At 38.9% G+C, this 21,403-nt stretch overlaps 1 protein-coding gene across 23 annotated transcripts in view; it reads right to left on the bottom strand.

The window, feature by feature from the left end:
- The window catches only part of tcf7l2 (transcription factor 7 like 2), a 162,612-nt gene that overhangs the window by 14,320 nt on the left and 126,889 nt on the right, over nt 1–21,403 (bottom strand). For 22 of the 23 annotated variants that reach the window (XR_013548309.1, XR_013548308.1, XM_078413478.1 and 19 more), the window contains 3 exons: nt 17,736–17,868; nt 5,123–5,225; nt 4,421–4,507 (listed from right to left, as the gene is read on the bottom strand). Coding sequence is in view for 21 of the 23 variants with exons in the window: in XM_078413478.1 (XP_078269604.1) it covers nt 4,421–4,507; nt 5,123–5,225; nt 17,736–17,868 (323 nt within the window). In the remaining 2 variants the exon portion in view is untranslated. The remainder of the gene's footprint in view (nt 1–4,420; nt 4,508–5,122; nt 5,226–17,735; nt 17,869–21,403) is intronic. The other variant, XM_078413475.1, reaches the window with a different exon arrangement.

Raw genomic sequence — 21,403 nt, forward strand, 5'->3', positions numbered from 1 at the left:
CTTAATTTGTCCTGCCCCTATCAAAAGCTGTGCTTTCACAAATGCATCTACTTAGTCTCCAGAGATGGCAAGCCTTGCTAATATTCTAAGCTAATTTAATTAACAACTATCATCAAAATGCATTAGCTGTTTCAGCCCATCAGGAAAGTCTAACCCTCCACCAATTAAATTAGCTGAACTCTAAATCAGATAAACAGAAAATAAACCCATCATTAGGAGCAATTAGTGATTGCTTAAATACAGTGCCATGGAGTAGTTTGTAAATATACTTGTAGCCACTGGGAAATTAGCTGGTACTACAATAATTGGGACTGTGCTGTACAGTCAGAGCCCCTATCAAAACAGTAGCTTCCAGAGTGCTGAACATCAGTCTCCAACAGCTTTGATGTGTCATCACTTACCACTTCCTTTGATTAGTTTATTTTGTTTGTGTTTATAGTATGTGTATGGACATTAATATTGTACAGAGTGGTGGGATCTGGTGTGGAACTGCTGATTTGTTATAAACCTCAATAGAGAGAAATGTTATCCAGCATGGCAGCTACTACAGCTAGTTAAAATTGGGCACAGATTTACAATGCCTCATTACTTTTTTATTTCACCTTCAGTATTGCTAAATACCTATTTAAATTTTACACAGCTGGCACAATTAATCTTGTTAAAATTATTGCATTTTTCCATTGCTATGGCCTCATTATTGCTACAATATAAGTTTACCAATTCCATAATTATATCCAAGCTTGGAGGCATAATTTGTTGTATTTGGGCTCCATATTCCTGGGCTAAATGAGACTTCCACAGAGGACTTGATGTTCTCAATTACCCAGTTTAATGATGCAAGCCTAAAAGATTTGCTTTATTTCGATTAAAACAATATTGGGGATTTTTTTAATTCATTGAACATTATATGTTTGTTTCCTTATTATGTTATCTATCGAGTGCTGTGTTCACAGACCTGTTACGCTGCTGCAAGAAAGAATTGCATTGGTCCGTTTTGGTACACATGGCAAATTAAACGCTCTTGACTAATGAGCAGCAAGAGTAAAAGAAAATCAAATCGGTAAAGGAAATGACTGCAATAGAGGCAGATTCATTGCAAGCACATATGTAACGGAGGAACAAAATGAAAAATTCCTGGAGTGATCCTGTTGTTGCAGTTACCCATGAACCCTGGATTTTGTGCTCTTTGAAAATTCATATTTAACATTTGTTTGGGCATATTAGAAGGTAACAGCAGATGTAAGTTTAGCAGTTTTTCTTGTCTGCACATTTAGCAGCTGATCCGAGCATGGTATTGGGTAAGCCACAGCCCATTTCTACCACTGGGCCCCTCTATCAAGTGCTTATAATATGGAAGGCCTAATTCATAATATTTAGTCTTAGCCTCAAAAGACAACTAAAAGTATAGCCAGTGAGCTGTTGAGGTAGGATTCTGTACACATTTTACAGAAGACTGTTGGCTTTGTTATGACAAAGCTTTGCCCTTTTGTTGATAAGCCAGCCAAATGACACACAGATTGGGCGAAGAATGTGACAATAAGCTTGTGCTCGTGTATCGTGATGAAAATACACATTTAAGAGCATGCTATTTTGTTAATTCTGCTTTGAATAATTCTGCCTGTTCTACTTGCCAGCTCCTTAGGTGGCTCCAGATGTTTAGGGACACAATACATAAGGTCAGGACTACTGAGGTGCTAATCAGCTACACAGCACAAACTAATAGAAGGCACAAAAGGATGGCCAAATGGATAGTTCTGAACCTAATTTAATTTCTATTCTAATCTTTCAATGCTTGAATTGACACTTAGAATGTATTGGTACAGGCCTGGCCAAGGACACGGAATAGCTTTTAACAGCCTGCTTTTTTTACGGAGCAGATTCCAAAGGAAATGGTTTTACTCTGATTAGGTTGCAAACAGCTCTGAAGTCACATGACAGCTTGCTTCCAGATTAACGATAAACCAACTACACACAGTCAAAACTCTGTGCAGTTCAAAAGTTGTGATTGGTTCTGGCTGCATACACTCCATAATACAGTTGATTTATTCCACTGTGCCCCAGTGTGAAAACTACCCATGAGGGCTGGACTAACACTACTTTTAAAAGAGATGCACCACATCCAATGAAGCACATGTGCTTCCTTATTTATACAACTTAGCCATTAAAAGCACTTTCACAGCAGTAAAAGGGTAGTAGTTAGCTAAACTGAACAAAATATTAAGAACAGACCCACATCAGAAAGAACGATGTGATCAGGTCATTGTGAAAACTGACGCTCTGTAGCTGATAGTATGTTTACACCTATTCTACAATTAACATGTCAGGGCTTAGGGACAAAACAATGGGGCAGCTGAGAGGTGAATGCTGGCGAGTTGAGAATCCTGCCACCACATAACGGAAACATGAGAAATGAAAGGGTCAGTGACAGAACTGAATTCTCAATGAGAAATTGTTCTATTTTTTACTTCACATTAATTTGCAAATTTTCATTTTGCAGCCTATACAGGGCAATCTTATTTATCGGCTTCCAAACGCAAACGTTTTCGATAACTCAATCCCCTTTCTTGCTGTCTACTGTATATTAGAGCAAACTAACCCAAATTCCCTAAATTGTCGCAGCAACAAGTAGGTTCACCTAATTATTTAGTTAACTGCACATTTCTCTAAAATTAAGCGGCACCTCTATTATGCAAACCCAATGTAATAATTTCTCTTCAGAGAGAATTAAAATAGCCAAGGAACTCATCACTGAGAATTTAGAAAAATAATGTGATCATGAAAGTGACTTGGGCTGGTTATATTCACTACTTTGAATGTCCCATTTAAGAGATCTGCCTTGCTGGCAATATTATGGATACCATTTTTTTCCACATTACTCTGTGCCACATGGCCAAAGAAGGGATAGGTAACAACACCAACACCGGACCAGCAATCAGTGTGATTGCTTGACCGTAGGAAGCTTTTAAAAAAAACAACTTCACATTTTAAATTGAAGAACTTCTCAGCAACCGATGCCCATGAATCACATTGGTCATCAGCTGACTTTCTAACAACTTCCACTAAAATAACATTTATACTTTATTTGAAGCCAATAACTGTACAGAAAGGTAGCAAATAAATCTCTTCCCCATCTGCACCTTAAAGCTGTGCAACCAATTGTTGGGAGGCAAAAAAGTTTAAGAATTCATTTACTTTTTTTACTTCCTGCATTTTTTGTGCTGACAGAATCAATTATTTATTGTTCCTGAGTCAGTGCCAAATTTAAAAGTGGAAAATAATGTGCACGGGCAAAATTAAGTCAACAAGGCTCCAAGCTTATCAAAAATAAAGACTGGTTTAATTCCAGCTGGAACCAGATCTCAAGCAGAGACAAGAGTTTAAACCCTACCCATGTCTGCACCACAGACTCCTGTGTCCCCAACAACTTCAGGTCACACCACCCAAACCATACATGGGATCAGGAACAAGTTGTTGTGGAGGGGAATGACAAACTTGAATTTTGAGATATGTTAGCTAAAGATCTACCAAGGTCCCAAAATACATAAACAATTAAGAGATGCAGATGTGTATTGAGTGGAACTAATCTCAGTGAATCATATTTCACAATGTCTTCCCTTCCCTAAGTGTCCAAAGACCCTCATTTTGACCACAAGTCTAATGAAGTGTTGGCTGGTAACTGCTGTAAATGCCTACTTTTGAACATTAATGTCTATGATGTGAATGCACATTGTGTGTCTTACACTGCTGCCGATTGGCTCAATGGAAAGAGCTGCAAGCCTTCAAGTGAAAGAGCACACATCCAATGACTACTTTTTCAGTAATTCCATGTTAAAGTGGCCTTTAACCTGTGATGCAAGAATGAAGATTACTGCTCTCTGAACTGACTTAGTGTGGCTCAAGTAGCGATAAGTGACTATGCCCACTGGGTATAATAAATATTAACTGCATTTTGCTGTCTGCAAGTGCTAAAACATTGTCCCTCGGGCTCCAACATTGATGTAAAGTGTGTAATAATTGCGGCACGCTCTTGACACTTCCGTATTCCCTTGAGGACAATATTTTACCACTTACAGTCTTGAAAAGCAGTCAATATTTGTGTACATTATAAATGACCTCCTCTCACAATAATACTGCAGCAAAGGCTCCATTCCTCTTGCCTTACTTGCAGCTTCATTCATGGTGTGTTATTTACTTATGGAATGGCTTTCAGCTTGTTTGTTTTCCACAAAATCAATGCAAGTGCCACATGGCAAATGTTTATTCAGAAACAGGGCACAAAGTTAGAAATGTCAATGCTTGGCCTTACTGAACGGAAGCAAATGGCAAACTGATTAAAGCAAGTGCAATTGAGAAAATGGCTATAGGTTATTGGCTTGAAATAAAAAATAGAGCTTATTGCCACCAAACCAAGTGTACCCACCTTGACATGGAAGCATTGACGGTGAGTGCAGTGGGATAAGGGTGCCGAAACCCCCCCGTTGTGATTGGGTAAACTGGTTGACCTTGCCTGAAAAAGAAAAAGAGAGAAAAAAAATAACTGGAAACTTCTGCTCTTGTGAGCTTGCTCTCATTTGAACCAGAACAAAAAATGTTGTTGATTGCACAGCCAGGATCAAAGCACGTAAATAAAGAACAATTTTAATGTGCTAAATCTGATAGAACCAGCTAATTAAATTTTATAACCTCTGCTAATGTCAACAGAGACCTTCTCCCCAAGCTAAAGCTAGGTGTTTTGTTGTGATAATTAAAGACGATGCAGCATTTGCTTTAATGGAGCCATCACAATAATTGAGGGCTACAGATCCAAAGGAAAACAATAATGAATGTAAATTTATACCAAAATAAAATAAAATTTATACCAAATCAAAGAGCCGCTGTTCTGCTTTGGGCCTCTTTTGGTATTTAGAACTCAGTGAGAAAACATTAAATTAACAGTCCTTAATTTGTAGCCTTTTGTCATAGTAACCAGGCTTGACAGGTTATGCCAAGGGTGAAGCCCAAATAAATATGTGGGTACCCAGTAGCCAATCACAGCTCATTACAATAATTGGACAATACAGTAACATACAAAATTCTACAAGAATTAAAGGAATAAAAAGAAAAAAGAAATGGAACTGCTTACTGTGGTACTAACCATCCTAGTGGATGGGGGATTTGGCCGACAGCGCCAGGTGAGAGTGGGTAATAAGGAGAGATGTCTGAAGGATGTGGAGGTCTAGGAATACCTAAGAAGAAAAACAAAATGCAACAAAATTAATTCTCAAAAGTGTAAGGTACTAAAAAATCCATAACATTTATATGTGTGGATACGCCATGGCTCATTTACCTTCATGTTTCAAATTATGCCAACCGCTAAATTAAGATCGCAAGCCAACCTTTCAACAATCTATGTCTGAGACATCATTATTTGTTGCAGCTCAACATTTTTTTAAAGAATAATTATTGCAATGTTTCTTTAATTCTTAAGCTCAAAGGCAACCTACTTCTGTGCCTTACTAACACAACATTCAATTAAAAGATAAAATGCAATTATATTGCATCTTTGATACATTTGATATAGTTTTAAAGAATCACCCGGCTCTTCAGAATTGAGGACAAACTTTCACACAAATCTGAATCAAAAATATTCCCACAAAACAATGTAGTTTCATTTGATCTTTGCCATAGCATTTAGCTTTTGAAATCAAGTGTAGAGGAATTCATTTAGCACTTCTGCAAACTATCTTAAAAAAATGTGTGCTTTTAACACTTTCTATAACACAATTGGACACACACAAGTCTCATTCTTGTATGTAATTCACTTCATGGGTTCTCTAAAAGAGACTTTTTATCAGCTCCAGCCCAACACATGGAATACTTGATGAGCTGACTGCAACTAGCCCAGGAATTAGATTGCACCCCTTTTTGGTGCACTGAAAAAAGGTGGTTAATTTGCCAGAACATCAAATGGGTGCTAATCAAAAAAAAAATCACTAAATTGGGACATCGCACTCTAAAAGCATGCTTTCATGGTTTTCTTCTGTTAAAGTCAAAAAGTCAAATCACACTTTTACCAAAAGCAGCCATTTCAACTCACACTCAGTGAATGTGGGTAGAAATAGTCATAGCTGCAGGGAGAGCATGTTGTGGAGAGGCAAGAGAAATTGCATTGGGGAGAGTCCACCTCCACTCTACACAGCAGAGATGCTCAGACAGAATTAAATCATGTCCCTTCAAGGACCCTTCATTCAGTCTGGTTTCTGGCCGTTCTCTCTGGTATGCAATACATAGATCATAAAGGCCATGAGTTGTAATTGATACTATAACTATCAGGGAGTATGAAAAAAGGTGCTGTGTATGTTTACGGCATCATCGCATACAAGATATAAGCAATGACTACCAGGGGGACAATTTCTCTGTCCAATTTGCCAATGGGCTGGGCAGGTGCCGGAAAGAGGCACAAATACCAAATTAACTTACACTTTTAAAACTAAAGGATACAGCTGTTTCTCCCTCTAATGCACATTCTTAGCTTCCATTTTTATTAATTATCAGTTTAATTTAAAATAAGCCTTTATTTCCAATACGTAGTGGTTGATGACTGCCTTGTCACTTGGGCCTTGCTTTTCACAGCCTGCATTAATACAGGATTTTTCCCCTCCAGACCCTCATTATTTTGAGTCCCACAGCTCTACTAACATCGTATCTCGTTGGTAGCACATCCAATGACTCGTCTCTACATGCAACACAAATGCCAATCCTTCTCCACGATTGGGACATCATATTCCCCTTTGCCACTCACTCCCGACTCCTCAATTAATCCCCTCTTTCACACCCCATTCCTAGAGGTGCTACCACATTCTCTGTCTCTACGTTATTTGGTTATCCGTTGTAATACTTGAATTTTCTTTTGCACTACAATCTTCCACACATTGTTGCATTTATCATTACAGTATGCATACCGTTACTATGTGAGCTTTATGTGAACAGGGAATGTCATTGCATCCTGGTGTATACAAAATAAACTAGTCTGAAACTTTGCCCCTACTGTGGAGAAAAAAAAACGTTTCATTAACCATATCCCATTCTTAATTTGTTGCCGTTCAAATCCTGCCCGCCATTACTGCATTTTATGCTAATTTATTTTTTAATATGTGCATCGCACATTAAAATTACTCTAGTGCATCACATGATTAGATGGAAAATCAAGCCTAAATTTGCTGATGACACCTGCCTGAAGCTGCAGACTCACTCAAACCGTTGTCTAAATGGCTTCAAAACTTTGTAATCAGTTCCACTTCTCAAAGCATCTTAAAAGATATTAAGGAACAGTATCTCGTCTTACAACAGGACACAATCCTGTTGGACTCTCAAAAAGTTCAATCAATTCAGCTAGTAATTCCACTGAATGCACCTTTTGCTTTTCTCTTTATTCTTCTCTTTATTTCCCCCACGAGCTAAACCATTTAATTTCAATCCCTCCAACTCTTCTTTTTACCTACTCCCACCTTTCCACGTATCTTGCCTCCAATTTTACTGCCCTATTGTGATGAAAGGTTACCAACATGAAGTGTTAGCTGTATTTCTCCCTCTACTATCTTGCCTGACCTGCTGTTTATTGACAGCATTTTTTGTTTTAATTTCAGATTTCTAGCTAGCAATATTTTGTTTCAAGAAACACACGGAAATAGAACAGAAAATAGAGGAAACATTCAGCAGGTCAGGCAGCATCTGGCAATTTTTTTATTTTTTTATTTTTTTATTTTTTTTTCAGATACAGCGCGGAAACAGGCCTTTTCGGCCCACCAAGTCCGCACCGCCCAGTGATCCCCGCACACTAACACTATCTTACACACACTAGGGACAATTTTTACATATACCCAGTCAATTAACCTACATACCTGTACGTCTTTGGAGTGTGGGAGGAAACCGAAGATCTCGGAGAAAACCCACGCAGGTCACGGGGAGAACGTACAAACCCCTTACAGTACAGCACCCGTAGTCAGGATCGAACCTGAGTCTCCGGCACTGCATTCGCTGTAAAGCAGCAACTCTACCGCTGCGCTATCGTGCCGCCCAATGGGGTGGCACAGTGGCAGAGTTGTTGCCTTACAGTGCCAGAGACCCGGGTTTGATCCTGACTACCCTTGCTGTCTGTATGGAGTTTGTATGTTCTCCCTGTGACCACATGGGTTTTCTCCGGGTGCTCTGGTTTCCTCCCACACTCCAAAGACGTACAGGTTTGTAGTTTAACTGGTTTTGGTAAAATTGTAAATTGTCCCTAGTGTGCAGGATAGTGCTAGTTAGTGTACGGGGTGATCGCTGGTCAACTTGGGCTCAGAGGGCCAAAGGGCCCGTTTCCACACTGTATTTCGAAAGTTTAAATATATGAGAGAGAAACAGGTTTAACTTTTCAGGTCAGAGACCCTTTCTGTTGCCTGATGCCAGTATTTACCATTTTTATTTCAGATTTCCAGCATCTACAATATTTATTAACATTAACATGAAGTTGCTTTTCAAATGATTTCTTCCACATTACATCAGACTGAATCCCCACTATAACAGGTTGCATTACAACTAAGTTACCCGTACTATCAAGACACATTTCCACGGAAAAGTCTGGACTGTGCAAAACATTGAACATTTGCAAACCAACAGTGAATCTGCATACAATTCACATTAAGGTATGGAAATAGGACGAACAAAATCAAGGAATCTGGGACCCAGAGGTCAGGCAAGAAAATTAGAACCACATACTTATTGGACAAATAATACAATGCCAAATGCTATACCTTGAAGAGTATCCCCAGTCAATTCCTTTCACTGAATCAAATTTTATCAAGTTATAAAATGATTCCATCAAATTATTGAACCTTTTTGTATTGTCAAGGATCTAAAATACCTCACTGCCGTTATGCTCCAGGTCTGCTACTGGTTTCACATATTGCACACTATCAATTTTTTAATTTCACATTTTGTGCATCGTAAGCTATTAAGACTGCATTGTACACTATCAAGCTACTTGATTTACTCATTGTGCACTATGAAGCTGTTTATGCCTGCCCCCCCCCCCCCCAAATAAATCCCTGTGCCTAAGAAAGGGTCAACAAGTGAAATAAACCACATTTTCCCACAAACAATTCAGCATCCTCCACTCGTGTGGTGTTATTAAACAGCACAATTTGTAACATGGTAATGTTCACCTGGGTGTAGCCAGGACAGTCAAGGCCACATGAGGCCAGAATAAATGTTCGAAATTCAATTTGACAGCCCCTGTGCAGTGTTAATTATTGATATGAAAACGGTTAGGGCACTTGTTTATCATGCAGGCAAAAAATGGCTTAATTAGTTGAAACAAATGATGGTTTCCCTCTCTGGAGTTTTCATTTATAGCCACAATATACATTCTACAATGCCTCCTCAGTAGCTGTCTTATGTGTCATTAAATTTAAGATTATGATTTTCTCTTTATCATTCTCAGTTTTGATTTTTTTTTAAAGCAGAAAGAAATGTGGAAAGAAGCATGTCTGGGAATGGAAAATGTATGTAGGCAAGGTTGGGATAAAAGAACTAGCGAGCGAGAAAACATATGGGGTGAGCTGTATCATAACGGGGAGGTTTTAACTAGATTAAAGCAGCTTCCTCCATGGCCCAGGGGAGTTAGACGATGCTTGCTGTGGTACTGAGTCACAGGCAATCAAGTTGAAAGTCTCAGTCTTGCCTTAGTTTCAGGGGAGCAATGGACACGTGCTACCAGTTCTCCTCAAATGTCCCACTGTGGGCTGGCGCTAATCAGCCAGTAGCTTTTCCCAGGATCACCATCCAATGATCCCTGCTGGCAAGTAAATGTGAACAATGGAGAACAGGATCAGTCTCAATTGTGACATGCCGTAAATACAAATGTCTACCATCCAGTCACATGCAGAAGGAATAATCATTTGAGCAAGTTATTATCCGGCCACCGATAACTAAAAGAGATAGAGGAGGATAGTACAAGTGAACCCAAAACCACTGTTTATGGACAATGGCTCCTTGAAGCATCAGTTTGCCATTTCATACTATTGGCTTAATGGCAGCACTCTGGCCTTCAAATCAATAGACGTGGATAGAGGTCCTATCCACTTGTGTCCATAATTCAACTTTCATTACAGCACAGAGTTCTACACTTCAGGAGGTGTGATGTTCAAATGATACACAAGGGTAAGGGAGAACTCCCGAATGTCCAATCCATCAACAGAAAACAGAGGAACGGATCATTATTCCGAATTGCTTGCTCTGTCTTGTATTACAATAGTATCCACACCACATTAATTACTTCACTGCCTGAACAGAGTTTGAGCAAGGCACTAAATAAATTGCATTCTTTCTCTTCCTCACAAATATGCCAGTCTCAGTTTTCCGCTCCATTTTAACGAAAGATTCATGCAGCCACAACTAGAACGGCCTTTCATTCGTGGTTTGCCATAGTTGGTATTGGACCCTGACCTACGGCTTTAACACTAACACAGACACTTATTTACAATTCTTAACTATTCTAATTGAAGGACATTGCCGCCAGACATGGTGCTTAAAATACACCATGATGACCTGGTGCATTGTCAAGTAAAGAACACCAGGAAGTTATTCCATGGCATCTTATGGAAGAGGATTCAAACAAAACTGGCAGTAACTTTACTTCCATCACCAATGAAACAGAACCTAGCAAAATACTACCGCTGATTGGATCAGAGGTTTAATTTACCAATGCATTACAGACGGCATGGATAAGCCAAAATGGAGGTCAAATTGTATGCTGTGCTAAAGTGTCTGCGACCAGTATAAATTATGGTATCCTTTCAGCTTTAGAGCATTTATAGCAATAGAAGTGCAAGTATTTGTTACAGCACAGTACACACTACAGTGCATCTTGAAATATGACATCTTGGTTTCATACAATTGTGGAATGAGTTAAAGCTTCACCCATAGAATTAATCTGACCTCTTGCCCCCCCCCCCCCCCCCCCCCATAATCCCACTGAAATCCCCATTTAAACAAAATTCATTACAGAATTAGTTAAGACAGCCACCAGGTCTCTTCCAACTCGCTTCTCTGATATTATGATGTGTATGCTGTTCAGGGAAAATGCTTGTATGCTATTTAGCAATAAACTCATTTCAAATCAATTTCCTAAAAATGAAGGTGTGTAAAATAAGAGCTGATCGTGTCAGATATACAAAGGAATCTTCACATTACATGATGATGCATTTGACTGTGTGGGATGTACACATACAAGAAGATCAAATGACCCAGTCACTTTAAAGCAATGTTGAAAGGTGGTTTAACCTCACTTCTACAGGGTTTCTTGCATCAAATGCAAGCATGAAACAGAAGTTAAACTGATACCAAGGAAAACAAGCTTGTGAAATGCCAATGTCACATTTAGTGAGGAAAGAACACTTCACACAGACATGAACAATGATGTTCACCAAGCTAAACGAAGTATAGGCCAAGAAACAATACAAAATGGATACTGGCAATGCTGATGTTTTAAACATTAAAGCAAACAAAACAAACAATGGTTATCTATGGAGAAGGGAATGGACTAATCAGCACCCAACAAGCTAAACCTGGTGACCACAATACATGTTTCACAAATTATTTAAAGCAGCCAATTCTTATCCATTGTATAAAAGGATTTTTTTTTTAAACCCTTACCAGTAAAACCGTGCTGATGATCTGAAAGTATGCTTATCCCCAGATACGTAACACAGCAGCACTCCCTACCACTCAGTTCAATTATGTTTGAGTCAGGTGAACATAATTGTCTTCCATAAAGAGCAAATGTCACAAACTATTTATTCACTCCTCTCCTTGGCAACATCTGAACCTGTCAATTTGCTAGCAAATGACAATAATAAAAAATTGCAGCAGCTGCCACAAATCTGAAATAAAACCCCAAAATGCTGGAAACACTCAGGTCAGGCAACATCTGTGGAAAGAAAAACAGTATTAACAATTCAGGTCCAAGACCATGATTGTTAGAATTTCTCCATTGTCCTACATCACCCAACTTCAGCCCTGCCTCAACTCATCTGCCACTGAAACCCCCTATGTTAAGACAAATTAGCCCACGGAAATCTTCCATCTCCTTTCCTAAATACTAATACGCAGCAAACTATCTACCAGTCTTCTGATATTCCACCCTTTTTCTAATAAATTACAGACGACTCCCGCATTACAACCATTCGGGGTAAGGAAGTTTACCTTAAACAGAATTTAAAAACCAGCACCCAAAAATTTGGGAGAAAATTCGCTCTCATGAAACGTGTACAAAAACACAAATAAACAAACACAAAACGTACTTTTTTAAAAACTAGCATTTCTTGATGTTGCAGCTTGCATCAATATTAACATTTTTTTGGGAGCGTAACCCATCTACCCCACCCCAGGTAATGTGAGGGGTTGCCCCCAATAGTGACTCCTCTACCTCTTGAATATTCTTGTGGCTGCATGAGTCGATTCATTAAAGCCACAACTTTAAACATCCATATTTATTTCTACACTCCATGAGCTTGCCTCTGTCTGACTCCATTGGTTTAATCTTCCCCACCTCAACTGCCTTCTGACGTACCTGTACTCTCCAATTATGAGGTATACCGAAGATTCAGATTAGTATATTGTCATATATGCCAGTGTGCAATGAAATTCCTTATTCACATAAGCTCAGAGTAAATAGTATACATGGTAACGATGAGCACAACAATATATACAATGGTACTTACAATGATCAGTACAGAATAGTGCAACAATAGTGCAATTTGAATGCTACAAACAAATAATAAGATGCTATGACTAAACAACCAAATGAGGTAGAGATACAAGTATGTCGCTATACCTCAAGGGAGTGTGAAAGAGGAGATTGCTTCAGGAGTCTGATGCTGTTCCCAAGTCTGATCTGGGATCTCTCTCTCCCAGAAGGTAGAAGAGAGAGGAAGGAATGGCCAGGATGACAAACATCCTTGACAGTACTTCCATCCTTCCCTAGGCAAAACACCATGAAGATGGACTAGATAGAAGAAAGTAATGAGCCTGTGATGGACTGGACTGTGTTCACCATCCTTTTGCAGGTTTAAGTGGTCAAGAGCAGAGTGGCTGCGATACCAGGCAGAGATGCAACCCACCAAATAGTTTCTCTATTGATCAGCAGAAGTTCAAAGAATCCCCATGGACAGACCAAATTCCCGTTAGGCTCCTAAGAAAAATAAATATGCTGGCACGCTGGCATCATCACCACATCAGTGTGAAAGGACCAAGATAGATTGCTGATGATATATAGATGACTATTGAAGCTGTTGATCACCTCTACAGCAGCGCCACTGATGGGGACAGACTGTGTCTAGTGCATATCACCCCACCGCCTTAACTTACTTACTCCAACAATCAATTCTTCAATCTGGACGTCGTTAAGGGCGAGGTTGTTGTTCTGATACCATGGCACAAGGTTCCCGATTTATTTCCTAGACACCACTTCAACAGAATGTATGGAAATATTTCTAACACACTATATTAGCTACTTCTACCTTCTTTGGTCTATGATAATTAAATCTCCTCCATGAGATTTTCAGCTCCCCTGGGAAACAACCAATAAGCTGAACAGTGCAGAGCTTTTCAATAGCTTCCTGCCCATTTGCTCAAACTCAACGCCGATCAACCGATTAACAAACACAGTGGTTTGTTCAAATGCTAAGCTGTTGTGGTAGGATATAGGCTGGGTACCTGGCAAAATTCTGCATGAAGACACAGGATTGGAGGATGACTGAAACGGGGGAAAACAGAGTGCCAGAAAGTCAATAGGCAAAGAAATGGGCCTTTCTTTCCCCAACCACATTCAACCGACCTTTATTGAACATCAACACCAATCCTATTTGTTCGCATTGGTCCATATCCTTCCACACCATGCCTCGTCAAGTTTCTGTCTAAATCCCATTAACCACAACGATTATATCTGATTTCACCATCTCCTTTGGCACTGCATTCCAGATCTCAACCATTCTCTGTGCAATTAAATGTTCCATCATAAAACTCCCCTCTGACCTTAAACCTATCTCCCGATGCTTGATACCCCTATCATGGGGGGGAAAAAAGGTTCTGACTATTTTACCTATCTATTTCCCCCTATAACTTTCTATACCCATCAGATCATCCCTCACTTCAGGGAGAACAAGTCATTCTATCGAATCTCATCCATAATTGAAGTCCTCCAATCCAAGCAACATCATGGCTTGTCTCCTCTGCATTCTCTCCAGCACAATCACATTCTTCACATAGTATGGTGACCAAAACTGTACAATAATGCATATGCAGTCTAACCAGTGCTTTGTGAAGTTACAACATAACACCCCATTTTATATCTTCGATGACTCGACCTATGAAGGCAAGCATGCCAAATGCGGTCTTCACCATCTGATCTAACTATATTGCTACTTTCAGGAAACTTGAACCCTGAAATCTCTCTGTTCACCAACATTCCTCGGAATCCTATCATATGTCCTACCCCAATTTGACTTCCCAAAATGCATCACCTCGCATTTGTTGGGATTAAATTCCATCTGCCAATATTCTGCCCAATTTTCCATCAGTTAGAAAACACAACTTGGCTGAAGAATTAGCGAATCAGCTGGTGAGGTAGCTCCAGCGACCAAGTTCAACCTAGCCCGGTTTAATATGACCAACAAAAAAAAAAAAGAATTTACCCGAGGGAAAAAAATTAGTAAGCTTAAGTAAAGATAAAGAGTTAGCAAAATTATCACGCTTTCTAATACAAAAGCAGTTTTAACTTACTTCCTGATCTGCCATCAATTTTAATGCTCACCTCTCCCACTGCCATTTAACAAGAGGAAGGATCTCCTTATTGCCGCTGCGTGATGGCTCAGTTCAGTGGCTGATATTGCACTAAGATGGTAATGTTCACCTGGTGGCGATCCATTACTGGATGGGACCTTGGATAGCCTGGCCAAGAAATATTCTCAACGGCAAAGGAACTTTATAATATAAATAACAACACTTTTTAGGATTTACCCAATATGGGTATCTGATGACTGGTTAAAAATTCTGACTATCGAGTCATACATCAGCATGAAAATAGGAAATTCAGCCATCTCGTCCATGCTAACCACGATGCCCTATTTAAGCTTGCCCATTTGGTCGCACCATGCCCATGCCTCTCCAAACTTTTCCTGTCCAAGTATCTAAATGTCTTTTAAATGATATTGTACTTGCTTCAGCTACTTTCTCTGGCAGCTCCTTCCACCCATCACCGCTGTGTGAAAAAGTTGTCCCTCTCTTCAATCTTTCCCCTCTCACCTTAAACTTATTCCCACTATTCTTGATTTCCCTACCCTGTGTAAAAGACTGTGCATTCACCCTATCTATTTCTCTCATGATTTTATACACCCCAATAGGATCATCTCTCGGCATCCTAGACAAAAGAATAAACCCATAACCTACCCAATCTTTACCTATAGGTCAGGTTTTTTAGTCCCAACAACAACTTTGTACATTTTCTCTGCACCCTTTCCAGCTCAATGGCATCTTTCTCATAGCAAGGTGACCAAAACTGTACACCAATACTCATGGTGTAACATCGTAACCTCTGTACTCAATTCCCGAACTGATGAAGGCCAGCATTCTAAAACCTTCTTTACCACCCTATCTACCTGTGATGCCACTTTCAGGGAAGCAATGGACAAACAATAAGCATCTCACTTCTGCACAGCTTAAAAATTTTGTGCAAGCGTAGAATATTTCTGAAGGTAACTTTGTACAAAATACTAATGAGATAAAAGACCACTGAAGGTTCTAAGGGCTCTCTCCATTCTACTGGTACTGCTATCTGGTTAAGGATAATCATCAATATTGGTATGCCAAATCATCAATGCCAGATGGACAGCGCTGAACTTGCATGCATCAACTTGCCTGCAAATCAATAGGAAGATTTATCTGTCAACTAATGCACATTGCTACAAACCAGCAGCAAAATCTGAGCTCTGTATAAAAATAAGTGCATAAGTGTAAAAATACCAGCCATACCTCCAATATTTTACCCAAGTGTAATAGCTGGTTTGTACACAGATCATGGAAAAGCTACCATTTTGTAAAACTGCTAACATTTTGCAAGTTATGAATGGTTACACGTTGATATGCTTAATTAATTTCTTTTAGTTTAAAAATAAAGCTAATCTTTAATACTAACAACAAGTTCATAAAAATTTGTTCAAGCAAAATTGGATAAACAGGAATTTTATCATGAAACTCAAATTAAGCTGGACATTCAAATTAGTTTTCTAAATTCTGTCACAGGGAGCCTGAAACCACAATATGAATAGTTGGTATAGAGACTGGGCAGAAATAAACAAATTGAAAAGTAGCCCATGAGATCTAATTTTACATCCCACATATATCGTCATTCTCTACGATTAAATAGAGATCGACGATATATGCTCTGCGATGTGCGCTCGGGAAGGGATTCATACTTAATAAGCTATGCGAATGAATTCAAACCCATAATTTGTTGTATTCAGGTCATCTGCCTTTTAGGCAGATGATGTGATTGATCTGTGTAACAGACTATCCAAGTTACTCTTACAAACTCAGGTCAGATGGCACATTAAACACTAAAAATTCCTTTACAACTTGCATATTTTGTAGGTACGAGTGTGTCGGAGAAGAAAACTAATGATTCTCCTTTTCTTTTTCCCTATCCCTACTCTGTTACTTCCTTTCCCACCACCATTGCCCAGCTAAGGAGCACAAAATCTACCATCTACAAATGAAGCACAACCTGGTTTTTGCCTTTGAATCCCTGCACTGACATGTCAGTCCCCAGATGGAGTCCCAAGCCGGATGGTCACATCGCACAGTGAAGCGGCACAGATCTACTTGCACTTTATTCTGTTTTAAAACTGTTCCAATTTGTTTCATTGGGTTGTTTAAATTAATACTGACTAGCTAATTAATTTATTGCATCGTATGTGAGGCGCATTCCCAATCTCATTGTACCCCTGTACAATGACAATAAAGATATATTGTATTGTATTGTATGGGGGTCTAAGGGCTATCCGATGGCAATAAGATTGCTTCAATACCCCATCGCTATGATAAGGAGCCACATTAAACCACTGAACAAACTTGTCCATGCTAAAATTGTATTTTATTCTGGTCCAGTGGTCATAATGCAATTAATTTGAGTGATTTGTCAATTTATTGTGTGAAAAAATGTATTTGTTTTGTGCTGGACAAGCAGTTAAGACTCTAAAAATATAGCATTTCCTTTCTAATATATTTTTTGCTCCCCTTGAAAATCAATTTCCACCAATAAAATGGTCAGCAAGTGCAAGTTTGGAAGGAGAGCCACTGTGCAGATTGCCCAATAGTGCCCTTTCATTTAAAAACCATCTGACCCATGGAAGCAGCAGGAACAGTGCCTGGTATGAAATTGTATTTAAAGGGTATTTTTATCCCACCTGTGAGTAAAGTGCCCCTAGAAAAGTTACAAAACACAGAACACAGAAGCATTTACATTGAATTAAAATACAGTTGTACATTATTGAAAATTAACAAATGCTCAAATAACATGTAACACTTAGTCCCAATGCAGACATGGAGTTCCCCAATGGCTTCTTGGTAAAGCAATATTCGGAAGAACTTCATCTGAATTGCACACTGATCCAGAAAGAAAACAGCATTATCAGTGAAGCCTCCCCCACTCCTTGACCTACCTGTTTTGGGGTCCACATCTGCTGGTAAGTGTGGTGGGGGGTTACCTGGTGTGAAGTGTTCATTGCTGTACGTGATCAGCGGCGTTAGCGGGTGAACATGATGAGGATGCTGCACAACAGGTACTTTGTTAGACTGCCAAAAGAAAAACAGGAAGGAAAGTGGGTTAGACTGGGGTAACCATCCAATTAACTGTTACTAAGACTAATATATCTAGCTGAAGGAGGAGTGGTTTCAGGGCAGACAGGGGAGGGAACACTTGATATTTAACAGCCTTCTCCTAATCTCTCAACAGAGGATATTTAAGAAGACTAGGTGGTGCCAAAAATCAAGAGACCTATATTAGATGATGAATAGTTTGAGTCAGATTTTATTTTGATACATGTCATCTCCTTTTGGTTATCAATTTAAGAGAATTGTTACAAAGGGAGTCAATTTGAATGACTTATAAAGTAATCATGTCTGTTACTATTTATTCATCAGATTTTGATTTCTTAGCAACATACTTATTTTTACCACATCAAAACCAAAAATCTATTAAACAGGAACTATCTTCAACTAAGGAATAATATTCTAAAAGGTCATCTGGGGGAGAGAAATTAGTAAACTACCAGCCCACTTATAATGATGGATGACTGTGGACAAAATGAGAGATGCTTTGCTTTTTCCTGGTATTCAACTTGGTTTATTATGTGCAGGAGAAACAAAATACCTGGTCTCTCGATTATTTTATTGACACCAATTAAACGCTCAATATACTCTTACATCCAATTCCACCATTACAAATAGAATACAACTTTGCATGAGATCAAATTCAAAGAAGATAAAATGGTCATAAAATCACAACTATATTTTATGCAACACCCCATGAGATCAAATTATTTGTAATAACTCAATCTTATTGCACTGCAAAATTAATGGGTGCACATACACGTGGATATAACTTACGGAAATAGATAACGTTCGGAAGGTTCATGGTACCATCAAGTTTGTCTTATTAGGGACAGATAGGTTTTACATGTCATGTGTAACTGCATGAGCAAGGAAGTATGTGATTCAAATTCACTCCTTGCTAACTGAGAACTGAAAATCTGAGACTAAAGTTTCACAGTAAAAGTGAGAATGCCCCACTTTATACCCCTCTTTTACCAGACCAAGTCACCTGCGTACAAATACCCAGCGTTTCTTACTATTTACATGGCTCCATCAGAGTCACTGTGCATCGTTAACACAAAGCTACATGTTTATTTAAAAGGTTGATACGTATACTTTGGATACAAGTTTTAAGACAACTGTTGAACGTGACACTATGGCATTAAATTTCTGATTCCACTTTGATTACGTGGAATACAAAGTGTACAAAATCCCATTTTCTAAAGCTGCTCAATAAGTTCTGCATATTTTGGAAAATACGTCTGATGTACAGTATTTGCAGGACTAATATTGTTACTTTTTGATACAGCAGTGACGACCGGCAGCCGGCAATAACCACAAGCTCCCTTTTCTTAAAAAAGAAACAGATTAGCTTCCCGTTGAAACAAACGAGATGCAAAACCTTGAACTTCAGCACGAAGATTTCATCACAATGCCACGGGGCATTTTAGGCAATGGAATAGCAACAATCTGCTTTACAGTTAAAGGCTTTGTCCACTGGCATCATAAGCTTCCTGTAAGTCCATGCTTTGGAAAGAATTTGCTGCAAAATTCTGTGAGCAAACAGCAGGAGGCCATTGCTCGTTATTTACTGTCTACAGTCTCTCCTGCTTCTAATTGGCGCCTGCAACTGTAGTAATGAGGTTACAAGACACATGGACAATGCAGAGCAAATGATGATTCAGTTTCTTCCCCTTCATCAACAAACTAATTTTGATTGTAATGAAACATTTATTAACAAAAAAAGTCAATTAGGCCCCATCACAGTCCATCTCATTTTAGAGATTCCTTTCTTCTGCACCACATTTCCTTTAAAAGTCCACGTTATATTAAGTAAACCTCATGTTTTGGTCACACAAGAGAACTTTAATTTATCATGCATTAGCACACAAGAAAATAGTAGTTGCCTCCTTTGCAAAGATCAGGGTTCTAAAGCGGACTAAAGGGTTTGGATTATTTCCGAAGGAGATGGTGAACAGTAAAAGAATCTCAGCCATCCAGCTTCCTCAGCAGTACCGAGAGCTGATCTGATATAACCAATATACTAACCTCAGTCTGAAGAAGGGTCTCAACCCGAAACATCACCCATTCCTTCTCTCCTGAGATGCTGCCTGACCTGCTGAGTTACTCCAGCATTTTGTGAATAAACACCTTTGATTTGTACCAGCATCTGCAGTTATTTTCTTATAATATACTAACCTCGCACTGATGAGACAGGAATCGATCCAATTCCCTTTTGAATACCTTGCCAGGGCTCAAAAGTCAATTAGTCCAAGTGAGAGGTACAATCTCAACACATGGCTGTATTATTAAACTTAAATAATGACTGATTCTTTGTTTGAGCACCAAATATCTCTCTACATTTCGTCACTGATACCGTGTTAACAATTTAAAGAGTTGGGTAGTCTTCTTCTAACCCCAACACTATTCTAAATAGGAATCCAGGCAAAATGATCTGCAAATGGAATCAAAAGTTGCTTGTCACGCTCCCTGCTTATTGTTTGCACACATTAGTGCAACTTACAGTCCAGATTTGACTGGCCACTCATGTACAATACAAAACAATCTGCAGCACTAAATAACCAATCTCACTCAAGAGACCAAATGATTTGACATGAAAAGTCAGATCTGAGTATGGGCAATCTGTTTTGATTAAAAGGTGTATTATTGTGACTTCCCTGGATGTTGAGTAAGAAAATAACTGCAGATGCTGGTACAAATCGAAGGTATTTATTCACGAAATGCTGGAGTAACTCAGCAGTTCAGGCAGCATCTCAGGAGAGAAGGAATGGGCGACGTTTTGGGTCGAGACCCTTCTTCAGACTGATGTTGATCTTGCTTCAACAGGATTGAAATTGCTTGCATAGTGGATTCCAACAACAGATATTTGATTGCCAGGAAAACAATCCAAATTAATTAGGGACAAGAATGTTATTTATTTTAAAGTAATTGAAAACTAACATAATAATACAGAAGTTCCTATAACAGTCAGACTCTTCCTGATAAATGAGTTCATACAGAGAACAAAAAGACAGAAAAGTAGGACAGAAAAACCAAAAAGAGAAAAACAAAAACAATAAAGGAGGAAAAAGAGAATTTGCACTCACTTAAAAACTGTCATTAGCATTATTCGGTCAGCAGACCATAGTAAGAAATGCTTTAACATGAACTTGGCTAAATATTAATTTACCCTCCGTCAAATTGCACATTTGAATCATCGGATAGTGAGGTCGAACTGTCGAACACTCACAAGTTGACTTTGAGTTTGTTTGCACTTTAAAATCCATTAGCGAAGAAGACATTCAGGTGTTACAAGCATCTTACAGAGTGAATAACAATGCAGGGCAGAAACAAGCTGAACACAATGCAGCTCTTTAGATTTACATCATCAATCCTGTAAACAAAACAGTTTGAAAATCCTGTAAACAAAACATAGTTTGACTGCAGGGCAGAAGCAGGACCCAGAAGAGCCCAAAATGTTAGTTATGGCCAGAGTACGTTGTACGTAGATCACAGA

The sequence above is a fragment of the Rhinoraja longicauda genome, chromosome 16, assembly GCF_053455715.1.
Source record: "Rhinoraja longicauda isolate Sanriku21f chromosome 16, sRhiLon1.1, whole genome shotgun sequence".
NCBI lineage: Eukaryota > Metazoa > Chordata > Chondrichthyes > Rajiformes > Arhynchobatidae > Rhinoraja > Rhinoraja longicauda.